The sequence below is a fragment of the Fukomys damarensis genome, unplaced genomic scaffold, assembly GCF_012274545.1.
Source record: "Fukomys damarensis isolate Sample0158 unplaced genomic scaffold, DMR_v1.0_HiC HiC_scaffold_16, whole genome shotgun sequence".
Taxonomy (NCBI): domain Eukaryota; kingdom Metazoa; phylum Chordata; class Mammalia; order Rodentia; family Bathyergidae; genus Fukomys; species Fukomys damarensis.
Window position 1 is genome coordinate 69,077,024 of NW_022900928.1, and position 18,949 is coordinate 69,095,972.

The window sequence follows — 18,949 nt, forward strand, 5'->3', positions numbered from 1 at the left end:
ATATATAATGTTTGTACTATTTTAGTGCAAACCCTTTCTCAGTAAAAGCGTAGTATCCTGGCATAGCAGTTACAGCCTACAAAGGCCTTATTCTTTGTTTCCCTGTTACCACGTACAACCTCAGGCTTTCTAGAACCATTTTTACTGTATAGATTGCTTCTTTAGGAAGAAATCTTCATACTGCTGGTCTTCTTGACAGAAAACCCTGTGGGGATCTGTGTGATCAGTGTGTTTGATAATTAGGTTGTAAGTACTTGTGTAATAGCTGTGTAATCCTGAGCTGTGTTTTTCTACAGATCGAGTTGAATTTTAAGCCTCAGAATTGTTATCTGTGTCTTGCGAGTCCAGTGTAATGTTTCCTATTTGTCAAGGTTCATTGGAAGACTTGGGTCAATTTTTATGTTAAAGAAATAGTTGTGACTCTATGTCAACTTTTTGTACAGTATGTTGATGATTCTAAACCCCTGGTTAGGAGTTGATCAGATAAGCATCTTGGCCTTCATAGGCAAAACAAAATCACTCTTTTTTTTTTTAAAGAGCAGATTATTTAGCCACAAAAAGAAGCAAATATGCTACATGCTACAACACAAGTGAACCTTGAAAACACTATGTTAAATGAAAGTAACTGGTTACAAAAGATGACATATTATATGATTACACTTACATGAAATAGCCAGACTAGGCAGACCCATGGAAATAGAAAGAAGATCAGTGGTTGCCAGGGCCTGGGAAAGGAAGGACAAATGTACAGTGATTGCCAGTGATAAAAATGTTCTGGAACTAGATGGTTATGATGATGGTTGTACAACATTCTGTATGTAATAAGAATGCCACTGAACTTTATACTTTAAAATGGTTAGAGTTTATGTTATGTATGGTTTTTGAAAAAACCAATCAAAGTTTCATTTTCAGGTTCACAGCTGTTTATTTTTTCATACTGCAGGTATTTTGCAAATGAGCCATTTGCTGACTTCCATCGTGTGGAAGGATTACAAGGAGTCTACATTGCTACTCTGATTAATGGTTCTATGAATGAGGAGAACATGAGATCAGTCATCACCTTTGACAAAGGGGGAACTTGGGAATTTATTCAAGCTCCCGCCTTCACAGGATATGGAGAGAAAATCAATTGTGAGGTATAGACACTTTAATTTTGTTTGGCTTTTTAATACAAGGAAAAGAGCTTTGATCTGTAGGGTTTTCTACATCAAATACTTACTGAAAATATGCAAGATCACATAGTCCTCTGATAATATCACCTGAAACAAATGTTTATCTGTATTTCCACATTTGCTGGCCCCAGACTCTACACTGAGGCACTGTGGAGTGCCATAGTGAACCCGCAGTGCAACAATGGGATATTTAAAACACATAGGCTGTTTTTGGATTGAACCTAGGGCCTTGCACATGCTAAACATACATTTTACCACTAAGCTATGATCCCAGCCCAGTATTTTAAAATTTTGAGGGAACTACCATGGTAGTTGACATCTACCAAATCATGTGAATTATCTAAGTAACTAGCTTGAGTTAAATCACAGTTTCAACATCAGGTCATGTTGTATTTCTTTTGATGACATCTTATCTTTGGGAAGTTGAATTTTTCAGAATTTTCTGTGACATGAAAAAAAAGTGAGAATATCAGGGGAGGAATAGGACATGAGGTTGGTAATGTCCTATATGATTCCCAAATTACATTCTATTACCAGGTAACTGTGGTTATTTAAAAATCTAGTTAATACACACTGTTGTTTTACACAACACTAAGTTATTAGGTTACGTATATTTGATAAGTCGTTTGGATGTAACTATGTAAAAACATGTCATTTCTTCTGCTATAAAATATTACTAAAACTTGTGTTTCAAATCTAGATTGTTTGTTAACTTCTTGTGTCAGTTATTATTTCTGTGGAGCTAGTTTTAATATTCCTCTCCGAGTGTAACTCAGGATTGTAATTTCCTTGTCCATATGCTTATCTGAAAAGCTAAAAAAATCAAAGTGTATTATTTGGTTCCCTTAAGTGTTCCCATAACCCCAGACAGCCTATGGATTGTGTCTATGGCTTTGTGTGATATCCCATACTCTGTTCCTATTTAGTGTAAGGAATCTAGGATGTGGACAGAAGACACTCAGAAAAAATAAGCAGTACTCATTTTAAAAGAAACTGTAGCCGGGCGTGATGGTGCACATCTGTATAATCCTAGCACTTGGGAGGCTGAGGCAGGAGGATTGCTGTGAGTTTGAGACCACCCTGGGCTACATAGTGCGTTCCAGGTCAGTCTCAACTACATAGTGAGACCCTGTCTCAACACCCAAAAAAGCAAACAAACCAAACCAACAAAAAAAGAAACTGTAACATTTTAATAACTGAACTGTAACATTTAGTTAGACAATTACCTGGTCTTCAAGATTTTTGAATTTGTCAATGATGGTGACTCTTGTGTATTCTTTTTTTTTTTTTTCTCATTGAGTTTATTGGTACACTTTAGGTATACAGTGCAGTTACATTCATCATTGGGCTCTTGTATCTTTACATGACAGGTCTTGGTTCTTATTTTTTCCCCATAACCCTGCCCTGCCTTCACCCACTCCTCCCTTCCCTATTTACTAAAACTTTATTTCCATTTTTTCATTTTCTCTTATTTTTTTCTTTTCCCTTATTTCCTTTCCCCTACCCTTCCCACTTCTCCCATACCTTTAGCCCTTTTCTTCCTATCTGAGACATTTGGGAAAACTCTTCCAGAGACTCTTGCCCTAGAGTGTACCTGCTGAATTTTTGTCCCATTTTGGTAACAGGTTTTGGTTTACCATATTGGAAATCACCATGCTAAAAAAAGATATAATTAAATACCTAGATATTTACCGTTTTCCGCAGCAGTATCTTATGGCCTCACCAGTTTAGCTTGATCTTGGTGTGGATGGGGCTGGGATGTTATGAGCATGCCATGGAAGTCAGAGCTTGATTAAATACAAGTAATAGTAATATTCAGTTTTTTATTTCCTTGACTGATCCATATATGAACTGTAAGAGAGTTAAATCAGCTTTTAGTTTCTACTTCTGAATTTAGGTGGTTTGTTAGGTTTCTATCACTGGGACAAAATACCAAAGAAAAGGATCAATTTATAAAGTACAGGAATTTATTTTGGTTCACAGTTTCAGAGGTTTCAGTCCATGGTCACTTGGCCCCACTATAGGCCTGTGATAAAGCTGAGTATCATGATTGAAGAGTGCCAGGTAGAGCAAAGCTGCTCCCATTGTGGCAGCTGGGAAGCAGAGAAAACACAGAGGAAAGAGTGGGGTCCCAGTGTGCTCTTCTAGGGCCCACCCAAGGATGTAACTTCCCTCCACTAGATCTTACTTCCTAGGTGTTATCCTACTTTCCAGTAGTGCCATAGGCTGTTAACCAAGCTTTTAGCACATGGCCTTTGGGGAACAGTTCAGATACAAATGGTGACAAACTGTGAAAAGAACACGTAGGTGTGGTTAAAAATCCGACTGACGATATAGAAACACTTTCATAAACAGACTTCTTTGCAGACAAAAAAGTCGGAGTCAAGAGAGGGAGTTGGTAAGTAAATATTTCTTGGAGTTGCAGTCTAATTTGCTCTAGTTTTCAACAGCCGAACTGAGAGGCTAGCAAGATAGATATTTGTTAAAGATTCTTTTTATGAAAAAAATAAGTAGATCCAATCTTGTTACAGTTTTTATCTGCACCATAAACACATGCAGAATTTCTTAGTAAGAACACTGGACACATCTTAATGACTTCGAGTCATCACTTTCTGTCCAGGAGAATCAGGCGTGACCATATATCAAAAGTACTATCTTGGTGACTTACAAAGAAGTATTACAATCTGACATAACTGATGTAGGCCAGTTTAAGTAACTTGGACCCTTGCTTCATACTACCACATGTTTGTGTAAGATGTAGTGCACTCCTTCAAACATTTCATGCAAATCCTTTGGTGTTCTTATCTCAAATGTTGTACATCTATCTGGAAGCATCTCAATGAGACGTTATGATTTCTAATTCTTGCTTTTTTTTGGCAGAATTACTAGAATTATATTGAAAACACATCTCCACTGATTTAGAAAATAAATATCATGACATCATTTCATTTCTCTTTAGCTTTGAGTCCCTTGAGAGGATCTTTGGGTGGATAGGGTCCCTTTCCTATCTACTCAAGTTGACATTGATTTATAATTGTTATTCCTTCAGTCTCAGGAGTTTTAAAATTCTTTTTCCTCTTTCCTTCAATGATAGACACTTATGGGGCTTGGATAATCCATTCTATGATGGTGGGTGCGTAGAGACAGCTAGAATGTGAGTCTGTTTTTTTCTGGGCCAGGCCTCCTTGCTCTGGTTCGGACTTTGAGGTCCTCACATAGGCTGATGGATTTGAGGGAGACTATGCATCAGGTTGCATGTTGACATTTTCTGGCCCTTTCTTTATGTAGCTTTCCCAGGGTTGTTCCCTGCACCTGGCCCAGCGTCTCAGTCAGCTGCTCAACCTCCAGCTCCGGAGGATGCCCATCCTGTCCAAGGAGTCGGCCCCTGGCCTCATCATTGCCACCGGTAAGTATGCTCTGTGTTTTCCTTCAGGGGCTTCGGTAGTGTTGTTAAGTGCAGACAATTATAGTGTAATCAACCACATTTCTGGCATCGACTGCTTTTTGTGGTTTTAGGACATTCCTGGTTGCCAGATACTACTGAGAATTTTTGGTTGGACAAAGTGATTCTCTGAAATACTCTTGACATGCATGGAAAATAATTCTTCATCTTGCATTTTAGGCTCAGTGGGAAAAAACCTGGCAAGCAAGACCAATGTGTACATCTCTAGCAGCGCAGGAGCCAGGTGGCGAGAGGTCAGCCCCCATCCCCTTGCTTCTTGTCTGTGAGAATGTGGATTGTGGCTCAGTGTTTCAGGGACACATTGGTCCCTGGTGGAGGCTTGTGATGCCCAGTAAGACTATAATGTAGTGAGAGGGACACAGAGTGACATTTAAAAAGCCAGCTACCCTGATTCATGTTTATAACTTACAATGTGGGTGTGATTTTGCCAAAATATTGTTTTAAATAAAACCAGACCTTTTCACTTTTTAAAAAATAACTGAATTTGACCAGATTTTCAAGACTGTATGTTCCACAAGGACAAAGACAGTGACCATTTGGCTTACATCTGCAACCCCAAGGCCTACCAATACTTGGCATACAGCAAATACTCTGTAAATGTTTACTGAGTGTATCACTGAATTATAATGGAGTTGTAGTGGTGTCAGGTCTGACTGGTTATTTTGCCTGTTTGTCTGTATGTTATTGAAGCTTGAGTCTTGCTGTATGGGCCTCTGTTGTCTCATCCTATGTGATGGAAATGCACTGCTTCTGCTGTAAGTCTCTAACCAGTTTTAATCCTTGAGCACCAGTTGTGCCAATTCAGAAGGTGCAGTGAGTTCTCCAGCCTTGAAATGCTAATTTAGCCTTGAACATTGGAGAGTTCCCAGATTTGGAAGCCAGTGTTTCTCAGCAGCCTCACTTGATTTATGTGGCTGAAGGAGGTGCATCTGTTCTCATTCTGTAGGGGTTGTTTTCAGTGCTGACCCCAAGGATGGTGGGGACCCTCTGAATAAAACTCAGCAGGTCACTGGGCAGGAGGTTACTGGGCATGATGTCGGCAGCATCGTGGAGTTCTCAGAAGAGGTACTGGACATGGTCCTGGTCCTCATGGTGATTTTTATCAGGGATGCAATGTGTGCACCTTCATATTGAAGTCTGTACTTAGTAAAACAATCATAATCCCCAGCATTTGTTTGGTTCTTTGCAGTTTACTTTGCAGACTGTCATACACCTTATCCCATGAGTAACAGGGCTTACCTCCCTCCAAATGAGAGGTGTGAGACTCAGATATTGTGTATGCATGTGTGTGTGTGTGTGTGTGTGTGTGTGTGTGTGTGTGTGGACTGTACACAGCATGGTAGAGAACATAGCATATTCATTCAGGTGAAAGAGGTTAATAAGGCAAGAAAAGTCAGAAAGTTCGAACAGTTTGGAATTTTCTGGTTCTCTTTGTCCTCCTCCTGGGACCAATGAAGCAGCTGTTTTCCTGGTCAGCAGAACTGCACTTTGCTTTTGGAATCGGAGTTGGAGTTCTCTTCTCTGCGTATTGGTCTGCGGTTTGTTTTTACCTTCTGCTGGTGGTGTAATCTGGGATTTGAACATCTGCAAGTGATTTCCTTCTGGGTAGAAAGCCATGTCTTGTTCTCCTCCAGTAAAGTGTTGTTGGCTGGCTGTTGCAGGGGCAGCTGTCAGTGCCCCCGACCCCAGCATGCTTTAGTGCCTGCCTGGCAGTATCCAGTACACAAGGGATCTTGTGTGGGGAGCTAACTAGGGAAGGCAAAGGTTGAGACTGTCTGTGAAGGAGCATCTGAGTCCTTGGAGGCACATCCAGGGCATGGAGCAAGCTGGGAGGTAGGGGATGAGGAAATTAGGCTGTGTGGATAGAAGGCCACCTGCAATATTGGTGACTGCACTTCCGGTTCTCCTGTGTCTCATGATTAGTTGTGCAAATTTTGACTCTCAGAATTCCTTTCTTAGGCTGTTTTCTTCAACTTCAGTGAGGCACACGGAAGTACAGTGAACTGTACATGCTTTGAGTTTTATATGAATAGACTCACAGTATACCTGGCTTCTGTCACATACCATGGTGAAGTTCAGGCTGGATTCAAACTTGTGATCTTCCTGCTTCATTCTCCCAGAGTACTAGGAATGCAGGTGTGTGCCACATCTGGCTTCATTAATTGATTTTTGAATATTAAACCAACATTCAATTACTGGAATAAACCCTACTGTTCATGATGAGCCCTTTAGTATATAGCTAGGTTTGATTTATTAAAATTTATTGGTTTTTGCATTCTTTGTGAGAGGTATTAGTCTATAGTTTTCTCGTTTTGTAATGTCTTTATCAAGGGCATTAGAGTTTGCTGGTGTCATGTGAAACGAGGAGATTAATGATCTTTCTTGATTTTCTTATAAAGTTTCTATTAAGATTGATGTTACTTTTTTCTTTGAGTAATTTTCCAGAGACATTCTCTAGGTCTGGGGCTCATACTTGAGATGTTCTGTACTCATCCTCTCAGAGTGCTGAGATTACAGACGTGCTCCATCACTCCTGGGTTCTTTACCTTCTTAATGTTTGTGGGAGCTTTAGCAATAATTTCATTTCTGATATTGGTGATTTATATGTTTTATTTTCTTTGAGTTTTGGATTTGTTAGTATTATTGATCTTATCAAAGAATCTGCTTTTGGCTCTGATAGTTTTCTTTATTGTCTTTCTGTTTTGTTGATTTCTTGTCTTTATTATTATTTTCCCTTTATTTTATTTGTTAAGGTGTAACCTTAGGTCTTTGATTTTTGGATATTCCTTTCTCATATAAATATTTAATGCTGCTAGTTTTCCTCTAGATACTGCTTTCATTATATATTTCATATTTAGATATATAATATTTTTTAAGCTCAGACTTCTTAATGCCTGTTTTTAAAATTGAAATATGATTCATGTATCATAAAACTGGTCATTTAAAAATAGTTCAGGTTGTTTAGTGGAGTCACCAGGTTATACAACCATCACTGCCATCTAATTTCAGGTCATTGGCAGCACTCCAGAACATGTCTTTTGATTTTTGTGTTTAAGTGATACATTATTTTAAAAATAGTATTTAAATTCCCACATATTTGGGGGTTTTCATAGACATTTTATTGATTTATAATTTGATTTCCTTTGGTCTGGGAATATACTTTGAATGATTTTGACTTCTTTTTCTTCTCTCTCATTGAGTTTATTGGTACATTTTAGGTGTACAGTACAGTTACATTCATCATTGGGTGCTTGTACCATTACATGACAGGTCTTGGTTCTCATTTTTTTCCCCTTGTCCCTGCCCTCTCTTCATCCCCTCCTCCCCTCTCCCTTTACAAACACTTTATTTACATTTTTTCATTTTCTCATATTTTTTTCCCTTATCACCTTCCCCCCCCTTCCAAATTTCTCTGTATCTTTAGCTCTTTTCTTCCTATTTCACATTGTCTGATTTTGACTTCATTGATTGGGATCCATTTTGTGATCCAAATGGTAGCCTGTATTAATGACTACATCATGTGTACCACAAAGGAAGTGTGTTCTGCAGCTGCTTCATCAAGCATGTGTGGATGTTTATTACATGGAAGTAGTTGATCATGTTATTCAGATCTTTTATATTTATTCTGATTTTGGGGGGAAGGATCTACTTCTCTAAATTCCTAATGGAGATTTGGTGAGATCTTCAATTGTGGAAATGTCTTTTTTTTTTCTTTAAATCCTGCTAAGTTTGGCTTTATTTTGCTATATATTTTGTGTCTCTCATTAAGTGTCTTCATTTTTTTTTTCAATACTGGAGATTGTATTTGGCAATACAGGACCTTTGCACTGAACTAATTTATTTTTTTATTTAAACTGGGTCTCACTAAGTTACCTGGACTGAGCTTGAACTTGACCATCCTCTTGCCTCAGCCTTTGAAGTGGCTAAGATTACAAGCATGCGCCACTGTACCTATCTTGTCTTAACATTTATGATTATCTTTTCTGATGAATTACCCCTTTTATCATTGTAAAATATCCCTCTTTATCTATGGTCATACCTTTTACCTCATATTTTATTTTATATGTTAATGAAGTAGTTTTCCCAGTTGTAGTCGTCGTCTTCTTCTTCTTCTTCTTCTTCTTCTTCTTCTTCTTCTTCTTCTTCTTCTACACTATGTACTTCAGACTGACCTGGAACTCACTATGCAGCCTGGGCTGGTCTTGAACTCACAGCAATCCTACTACCTCAGCCTCCTGAGTGCTGGGATTACAGGCGTGCACCACCTCACCCAGCTTTCCCAGTCTTCTTATGCTATCCATAATCTTTTACCATCTATTTACTTTCTGCTTGTCTGCATCTTTGTATTTAAAGTGTTTTTTTTTTTTGTAGGCAGCATAGTAGGATCATACTATTTTATTCATTCTGTTAAGCTCTACTTTTTAACAGAAGTTAGATCTTTAAAATTTAATATAATTATTGATGTGGGCGAATTTTAATTCAATATTTTACTACTTCTTTCTCTTCATCTCTTCTAGTTTTTATTTTCTCTGCCCTTTTCTTTTTGTTTTGATAATTTTATTTAGATGTTGTCTCTTATTTCTCTATATTTTTCCCATTGGTTGCTCTAAAGATGAAAACACACATATCTAATCTTTCATAGTTTTCTTGACTTAATATTATACTTAATATAAAATTTAGACTTTGCAACAGTATAAATCCCTGTCTCTTCTCCCCCTTATGTTATTGCTATATGTATCAAATCAGCATAAATTGAAAACTCTTAAGGTGAAGTTTGTTTTTGTTTTAAATCATTATATGAATTTTGAAGACTATAAGAGTAAATTAGAAGTCCTCAATTTTTACCCAGATAAGTACCATTTCTGGTACTTCCTAAAGATCTGTTCCTCCCTGGGAAATTTTCCTACAGCCTGAAAAAATTCCTTTAGCATTTCTTGTAGAGCTATCTACTGGCTATGAGTTCTCTTGGTCTTCATTCATTTGAAGAATCTCTTTATTTCATATACTTTCTCATTTATGTTTACATTATTGAATTCTAAGTTAAGAATAATCTAAATTGATGTTATTTTAAAGATGTTCTGCTGTCTTGCTTCCTTGGAGTTCTGAAAAATCCATAGTCGTTTCAGTTATCATTTATGCATGAATCACGCATGCATTTTACATGTATGTATGTAACATGCCAATTTTCTCTAGATGCTTTCAAGATTTTAAAAATCTTTTCGTCTGCAGTTTTGTTATGATGTATCTAGAGAAGTTTTCTTTGAGTTTATCTTATTTTTGGATACTGATCTTGAACCTATAAATGCATAATTTTCACCAAATTTGGGATATTATGAGCCATTATTTCTTCAAAGACATTTTCTGTTCCAGTCCTTTTCTTCTGTTCTTCTCAGACTAAAATACTCATGTTATTTGCTATTGTCTCACATATCTTTGGTGCTCTTTTTTTATTTCTCTTTTTTTTCCTCTAGAATGGATCTATTCTACTGATCAGTAAATACACATATATATTTTCAAGTTCATTAATTCTCTTGATACTTCTAGTCTGATATTGATCCTTTCATTGTATTTCTTACTTCAGAGATTGTATTTTTCTATTATAAAGTTTCTATTTAGTGTTTTATAAAAACATACTTTCTGTGTCTCTGGGGAATAATTCTTTTTGTTTTGTTTTGGTTGAGACAGAGTCTCACTATGTAGTCCAGGATGTCCTTGACCTCATGAGAATCCTTCTGCCTTAGCCTGTCAAGTGCTGGGATTATAGGCATGTGCCACCATACTCAGCTGGGGAAGAATTTGTATCTTTTGTTTATTTCACATGTGTTTTCTTTTACCTCATGGAACATGGTTATTAAAGCTATCTTAAAATTCCAATATATAGATCATTTTGGGGTTACTCTTGTTTTTTCCCTTGAGAATTGGGCTTTTTTATGGATATGTTTATATGTTTAGTAATTTGGGTTTGTACCCTGGATATGTGAGAAAAAGCCTGAAATTAAGTCATGTTGAGGATGTTGCTATTTTTATTTTAGTGTTCAATCAGCTTGTTTAGTTTCTGACCATAAATTCTGTCTTGTTCTCTGTATGTAGTATCTCAAATATCAGTTTGCTGTGCTGAATGTTTGCTGTCTTGGGTTGGATCTGTTTCCCACACAAATAGTTTTGGGGTTAGGCTGAGATTTATGTAAATTCGTAACAGAATTAGGAGATTTACTTTTTTAACATGCTCCCCTCTGGGGTTTCCTCATATTTTCCTTAGCTCACAGGGATTCTTTTCCTGGCTTCTTTGGTAAAAACAGTTTCTACTGAAGTTTGAGTTCTCTGGCTCACGCTGAGGTACTCAGTGGCTGTGGCTTTCCTGCTGGGCAATGCAGCACCAGGAAACGCACATTATGGGTTGATTCTACAGGCCTTAAATCTCCTCCACAAGCTGCCTGCTTTTGTTAACTTTGTCAGCATCCTCTGCTCTCTCTCTCTCTCTGTCTCTGTCTCTCTCTCTCATTTGTATTTTGTCTGAAGCTTTTAGTTGAGATTAATAGGAATGATGGGCTTTAGGGGACTTATACTATCAGAGTAGGACTGGAACTCCATGGGGCTTTTTTTTTCTTTTTTTGCAGGGCTGGGCATTGAACCCAGGTCCTCATACAAGTGCTCCAGTTGATTAATTTTTGTTTGTTTTTTGTTTTTTGTACTGGGGATAGAACTCAGGAACTTGTGCTTGTGAGGCAGGTGTGGCACCACTGAGCTAAATCCCTGGCCCTCCAGTTGGTTAATTTTTAGTCACTCGTTGGCAAGAGTCAGATCTGAGTTTGAGTCCCACCTTTGCTGTTTATATTCTGCCTTCTTTCTTTGGGAAATAATTGGGATATGAGAACTGCTCTGCCTGTTCCCAGGATTGGGAGAGGTACAATGAAATGCTGGCTGTGTTCTATAAACTGAAAAATTGGATCCAAGTGGTTGACATATGTGCATGTATGTAAACTAGTGTGTCTGTGTGCACCTGCACCTGTGCATGCACAGCTTTCACACAGTTACTTGCACAGCAGTGGCATCATGGCTTCTTTCCTCTTCAGGCGCTTCCTGGACCTCACTACTATACGTGGGGAGACCATGGCGGCATCATCATGGCCATTGCCCAGGGAATGGAAACCAATGAGCTGAAGTAAGTTTATCTGATTAAATCTTTGCTTTTAACATCAAACTATTCTTACAGAGATTCATCTCTGTGCTAATAGGTGATTATCTCACTACAGCTGTAGGTGGTTGACAGTATGGTTTTGGACCTGTGGAAATTACTTAAACTTTTCTTATTTATAGAATGTGCATAATAACCTGCCCCTTTTAATCTCAAAAGGTTATTGTGAGAAACAAGTGAAATAATTTTATTGATCTTAAAAAGTACAACTGTATAAATATAGCAAATTAATGATGACTGAAAATTAACTAGAAACTCTTTAACTTATTTTCCCTTGCTGTGTTTTGTTGTGGGATTTTAAGAGACAGGAGAGACCAGTGGGTAATACAGGTGGATTTATTCCAGGTTTTAGGTCTACATAGACTCAGTGGACTGATGTTTAAAGGCCAAACCCTGAACGAAGGAATCATTCTGGTTTTTATATATTTGGCGGAAGGGGTTTGACCTACCTAGGGGCACATAACTTGGGGGTTGGCAAACAGAACAAAGGCAGTTTGTCAGTCTGTGACAGGTGGGTAACAACATATACCAGTGGCCTTGACTAGGTGAAAACAGGGTGTTAAGAGAACAGGAGGTTATAAAACTTTATTTACAGGGACAAAGTTGCTGATTTTTATCTATATTAGAACAAAGCACAACAGCCATATTGCTTAGGCTGGGGGATACTTGTTTTTCCTCCTTTTAAACTCCTGCTTCAGTATAAGTGTGACATACTGTACATAGATTTACTCATAGAATAATAAAAATAGTAAAATAATAGAGAAATAATAATTACAGAAAGCATACAACTTGGTAGCCAGTCAACTTTTGCTGTGCTACATTTGGTGTTGGGAGTTCTCATAGATAGAGTTTGAAGGGACTTAGGAATTAACTGTTTAATTTTACAGGTGAGAAAACAGAAATGCAACATGATAAAGTGACATCTCCAAGGTTTTCCCACTTGTTAGTGACAGAGGCATTATTAACTCTTAGATATTTAGGTTATGGCCTGTATTCCTTGCAGTATATTACACGGAAAAACAAAGTGTCAAGGTTTAGTAACTTCTCTTCCCTTAGGTCCTGATTTTATTGGAACTGGTTCTTTGATTACTTTCTTGCAGTTATTGAACAGTTGATGCTTGTCAGGGCAGGGTGACCCTCATTTCTCCCCATTTTGAGCTGATCCTGTTAGATGGGTTACTGATGGAGATAGTTAAGATTTCTGTAATCATCTTGTGTAGAGAAAAGTAGAAAGCTTTTCCTTCTCTGCTGTTAGAATTGGGGCCAGCAGCAAGAGAAGGGTGGGTGGTTTGAAATCGAGATCTTAGCAGCTGGTTTCTCCTTATGGTTAATTTGACATGTGCAAAGAAGCCCAGCTTCCAGGAAGCTGGGAGAAACAAAGCTTTGGCATTTGGTTTCCCACCTGGCTGTTCTCTGTTCTGTGTGCACTGGTCAGTTGCTTCTGTACAGCCTAGAGTCAGAGGAGGCGCTGGTTACACACAACACTCTGAATATGTTTGGATTGGTGTTTGCTCACAGAGCTGACAGTCACAGAGCACAGTGCTCCCCACATTCATGCTGACATTTGTGTCTCTGTTAATTTAATTCACATCTCACTCATTTAGCAAGCACTGATTATGGAAGGCACTGTGTATCCTAAAGAGCTTCAGTATGTTGTCCCTTTGCCTTTAAGCATTCTGTTCTACCCTCTAGTTGTAAGGCAGGTGAGGAAGCAAAAGTGTTTAGTACACTGTTCTGTGTGGAAGTCATGCAGGGACAGAGTTTGACTTCCTGGGAATACATTTCATTCTTTGTATGGCTTTTAAGAGTTCAGAGTCAATTCTCGATTTTCCTTGTTTGACTTCTCCACAGATTACATTTGCATTCTGAGCTGGCTCCTCTGAAGGAGCTCATGTGATTCTAGTCCTCTTACACCATCTGTTGGTGCATATGGGCTTAGGGAATGCAGTGTCATTCTACACTAGCTAGAGCAAAACATGACCAGGAAAATAAATCTGCTGCCAGAAAATCATAATGCCCTCCCCAGACATTTCATAATGACTTTGGGGCTGTAGACTTTGAGATTTTGGACACGGCAACATCTCTCTATTTGGATGAGTCCTTTGGAGGGATCCATAATGTGTGATTCAAATAAAGCATGTACAAATATGACAGTATAAATTGGCCTCTTTTGATAGGTACATTTGTGTCATGAATATCAGCCTGAGCTTGGCCCAAATTTTCTCAGTGTGTTGCATACAGAGGTATTTTACTTCTCCCCCGCTACTGCTCTGGAAAAAGCAGGAGATAATATTGAAGTTAGTTCATATTCTCAGACCACAGTAATGGTTTACTGTGATGCCCAAGAACCAGTGAGGCTGCTTCTGCCAATCAGAATTTCTGCTCTGGTTTAGTGTTTCAGGCTCCTTTTACCTGTCTTCTCTAACCATATTGATCTCTGTCCTTTCAGCCTCATGGCATTTATTGGCTGTCTCATTAATCAGGCATAGATTATATTCTCACTCCTCTTTAAAGCTACCTTCATATGATACACCTGAATTCTTCAACTCACTAGTAAGCCTTTTGTAGACAAGAATTTCTGTTCTCCATAGGATAGCAGGCACTTAGCAAATGTTTGATAAATCAATAAATAGGTCATGCATACTTAGTTTTCCAAGATTGCTTTCCTTCCCGTCCCTTCCCTTCCCCCCCCTGTATAAACCTGTAAGGGATCTGGGTGTGGTGTCATTTGCACAGCTCTAAAAGGGACCATGTGTTTGGTGTAAATGACAACCCCTGAGCACAGTGGGGGCTCCCTGGATGTATATACCTTAGTGGTGCCCAAGAAGATCCAGAGATGATCCAGTCTACCTTCAGATTACAAGGAAATAATGTGATTTGTCAGGAGTTAGTGCTCACGCTGGAACATGAGCACATTTCTGTTAGGAGTCATTTCAGGTCAATTACACAAACATTTGTTAAACATCAACAATGAGCCAGATGTTGTGCTAGACACCAAGGACACCAAGGTGAATGAGGCATGGTTTAGGAGCTGTCTGAGCCCACTACGGCTCAGAGATATTTTCTAGTCAAGTTAGTGCCAGAGGCTTGGGGGAGGGACTTGTTTTGATGGGGAACTTTCTGACCCAATGCCCATTTTTAGGGAGGAAAGCTGGGTTAGACAAGTGTCAGTCATTCTAGTAAGAGGTCCTGGGACAACCGTAAGAATGTTGCTCATGTAAGGGTTGGGATTTTTTACTTTTTTTCTTGTTGGTTGTTCATTTAAATTATTCCATTATTTGTCTCCTTGACTGGCATAGATAACTATGTCATTTTTCAGCTTCTGCCTTTGTTCTCTTCTGAGACTGTTGCTTTTGTTATTGTTAATTGAAACTGAGAGCAAGAAATGGAATGCTTTGTTTTGCTGTTGTGTCTACAGGTCTGAAATGAACAAATAAGAACCCGTGCTGGGGTTTCACACGTGGTTACCAGGTACCTGCCCAGGGGATATACTGGAGCAGTTTCCTGTATAATCAGCATTCTTCAGAGAAGAGGCTGTTGTGTTTTTGTGCCCTGGCTGAAAAAGATCCAAAAACAAGTTTATCCCTTGATCATAAGGGCTGAGATCAATTTCTGTTTCTTCTTGGCAGTTTGCCTGTTGGCGTGATGATATTATTGATAGTTACTAATATTTTGGATTTGCCTGAAAGCATCTTTTCTCAAAGGAGATTTCCAATTTCATAGGGCTTCCCTGTGGGAATTCCAAAAAGCTCTCAAAGACTACACGTAGCTGAGCAGCTGTCTTTTCTGGACCTGAGTTCTGGAAGCAGTCCCAGAGTTCCAGAATGTGGAAGGTCACAGTTAAACTCTTTGCTAGATCCATCACCTAAAGCTGTGTAGCAGTAACACTGTGTTTGCAGAGGGAGCTTCTACTTCATTCTGACCCTTTGGGGTTTCTTCTGACCCTAGAGTTGTACAGGAATGGAGGGCCTTGTCACCTTTTAATCTCAGTTTAAGAAACTCTGAATGGCAGCGGAAAACTCACAGAATCAGGTCATTTAAATATATTAGGGTAAAAAATCCACAATAAATTACAGAGATAAAAATATATTAGGGTGTGAGATTGAAGGGAACACAGAGTACAGTGGGAGCCCCAGTGTGTTAGTTACTTTCCTGTCACTGGAACAGAATAACCTACACTGGTAACTTTTATCCTGGATCATGCTTTCAGAAGTTTAGTCCATGATTGGCTGGCTCCATGGCAGAAATGGCATGGCAGAAGGGCCTGGTAGAGAAAAGCTCCTTAATTCTCAGTGGCCAAGCAGAAAGAAGGGAGAATCCAGGGACAAGAATATACCCTTCTATGTTGTATCCCTAGAGATCTGCCTCTTATGATTAGGCTGCACCTCCTGGTAGCACCTCGAGTGAGTCTAGAGCCCCTGTGACTCAATTACTTTCCAAAAGTCCCACCTCTGAACACATGAGCCTTTGGGGGGATGTTTTAGATCGAAATCTAATCACACAGTGCAGACCAGGTGGTGCTGCCTGGGCATAGGAAGGATTCTCTGAAGAGGAGAACTTGAGCTGAGATTTGAGGATAAAAAGCAGTATCCAGTGCCATTTCAGGATTAGAGAGAGTTTAGGCAAAGGTGGCAGCACAAATCATTGTGCAACAGGGCCCTTTTAAATTGAGAGTTGGATGGTGGTGAGAAATGAGGCTGCAGGTAGGTGTACAGGTAGAGGGTTAGGCACTGGGAGACTTCCCTTTGCCTTACTATGGAGATTAAACTTTGCTTTTGAGATGATAGGGTCCTTTGAGAGTTTTAACTGGGGAATGAGATGGCCGTGTTTGCACTGTAGGAAAATAGCTCTGCCAGAACACAGAGGATGGATTTAAGGGAAGCAAGGCTGAAAATGAAAACTGGTGCTGGGGTAGGTTTGAAGACTACTTATGCAGGACCCAGTTTCTCACTGACCTGGGGCAGCGGGACTGGTGGCTGTACCACTCAGGAAAACAGGAAAAGGGGGAGGCATGCAGGGCCGTGTTATGAAGGCAGATTTGGACAAGATGAATCGAAGTAGCTGCTACTTGGCCAGGGAAGATGTCTAATAACAGTGAGCTGGATGTATGATGTCATCTGATTCAGCCTTCTGCCACCTGTAATAAGAGTATCATGCCAGTCAGTCTTGCTCGAACAATTCTAGTAATGGGGAATTTCAGATCAAAAGGTGCTTCCATTTCCTTTTGAAACAGTTTGTTAGTTCCTTCATTTACGAGTAAAGGAAATCCCAAATTTTCTGTACTCCAGTTTCTGTTCAGTGGGCTTAATTCTGCTCTCTGGAAACAGATAGCAGATAGATATTTCCTCTCATCAGAAAGCCTCTCAGACATTTGAAGACTCCATCCTTGTACTTCTGCACATCCACCATTTCCAGTGAAAATGTCCACAGCTCCCCTCCTCATGTACTATAGGACCCTGAATCTCCACCTTCTAGGTTCTGCGACAGGTCTGCCTCCTAATGTTGATGCCTTAAAATGTAGGGCCCAGATCTGACTCCAATAACCTGAAGTACCCAGAAGATGACCTACATGATTCTATTTCTATTCATGCAAACCTAAGGCTGCATTTCCTTTTTTTTTTTTCCTATAGTGCTTGGGCATTGAACCCAGAGTCTCCTACCTGCCAAATGCTTTACCATTGTGCTATATCCTCAGGCCCCTACATTTTAATATTTTGCAATAACCTCAAACTTGTGACTTCAATTAAATTGTTTTGAAAACATGCCACAAGATGCTCAGATCTTAAGTACGCCATTTAATCGTTTCTGAAGGATGCATGTCAAGATGTAGAACATTGTTGTCACCCCAGAAAATACCCATGTGCACCTTCTTCATCAGTGCTTCTCATCCCCATCTTCCCACCCAGTAGAGGCAACTTCGGTCTGATTTTATTTCCTTCACTGTAGGCTAATTTTGCCTACCTTACAGTTTTGTATGTTGATTTTTAAAATTTTTGCATTTGGTTTCTTATACTCAGTGTATTTAAAAAATTTTTTTTTCTCCATCATGTAACTTAGATCAAAAGGCTGAGTTCAATTCAACTTAAAATCTCAGAGGTTCTTTTTTCTTGTGGATCTTATTAAAGGCCAGATGTTTTCCTATCCTATATTTGAACAGGTAATTTTTGAAACTACACATGGAAATTATATTTTTATTCTCATTTTTTTGCTTATTCTTTGATGTATGATACCATTTGAATTCCATTTTGGCATTTATTATATCATCTATACAATTCGCCTTATACCTTTGCAAGTGAGGTAGATTTACCTTGCCGATTGCTGTCCCCATCCTGACAGATGTGTTGAGCTCTGTGAGAAGTAGAAGTCGAATTTTGGCTTGAGATCAAACAATGTATCAGCCACCTTAGCATGTGTTTGTTTTACCTGCAGTTAATGAATGAAAGTTACTTAGCAGTGTGGTCTGCAAAGATCTTCATAAGAAAATAATGCTATTGTTATCCTGTTCTTCAAGAGTTAACTAGTAGAGAAGGAAGTGGGATTAGTTTGTTGTGACTTGTGTGTGAAACCATTTGTGTTCCCAGCATTGACTTCCTTTCACAGTCTTCCTAAGAGCTCCCGAATCACCTGTTTCAGTCCATTCTCAAAACACCTTTTCTTCTTCAGGTAAATAAAACCAGTTTTCCTCCTCTAGACTTTTAGATCTTTGTTCTTCAAGACTACTCTAGAGATTATTAAAAGTAACTCGGAGCCAGGCATCATGATGTAGGCCTGTATTCCTAGCGCTTTGGGAGACTGAGGCAAGAGGATGGCAAGTTTGAGTCCATCCTGGGCAGCCTGGGCAATTTAACATGACAAATCAAAACAAAACAAGACAACAAAATAAACAAAGGGCTGGTTATGTAGCTCAGTAAAAAGGTCCTGGATTCATTTCCCAGTATTGCCCTCCCCCCAAAAGAAGGGCTCTGTAATCATTTTATGTTTACATCTTTCTGTTCTCTAGAATTTATTTTATACTCATTTTTCTTTAACTCTCCCCTTCTTTATTTTTGTCCTTGTCCAGTTTGAAGATATCCTCTTGTCACAAAGATAAAAGTCAAATATAAGTTCTTTTTTTTTTTT

At 38.9% G+C, this 18,949-nt stretch overlaps 1 protein-coding gene across 1 annotated transcript in view; it reads left to right on the forward strand.

Moving 5' to 3' along the window:
* Positions 1-18,949, forward strand: part of Sorl1 (sortilin related receptor 1) — a 159,462-nt gene that overhangs the window by 61,651 nt on the left and 78,862 nt on the right. The window contains exons 9-12 of the mRNA XM_033764392.1: positions 944-1,136; positions 4,461-4,578; positions 4,795-4,868; positions 11,709-11,797. Of these exons, the coding sequence (XP_033620283.1) occupies positions 944-1,136; positions 4,461-4,578; positions 4,795-4,868; positions 11,709-11,797 (474 nt within the window). The remainder of the gene's footprint in view (positions 1-943; positions 1,137-4,460; positions 4,579-4,794; positions 4,869-11,708; positions 11,798-18,949) is intronic.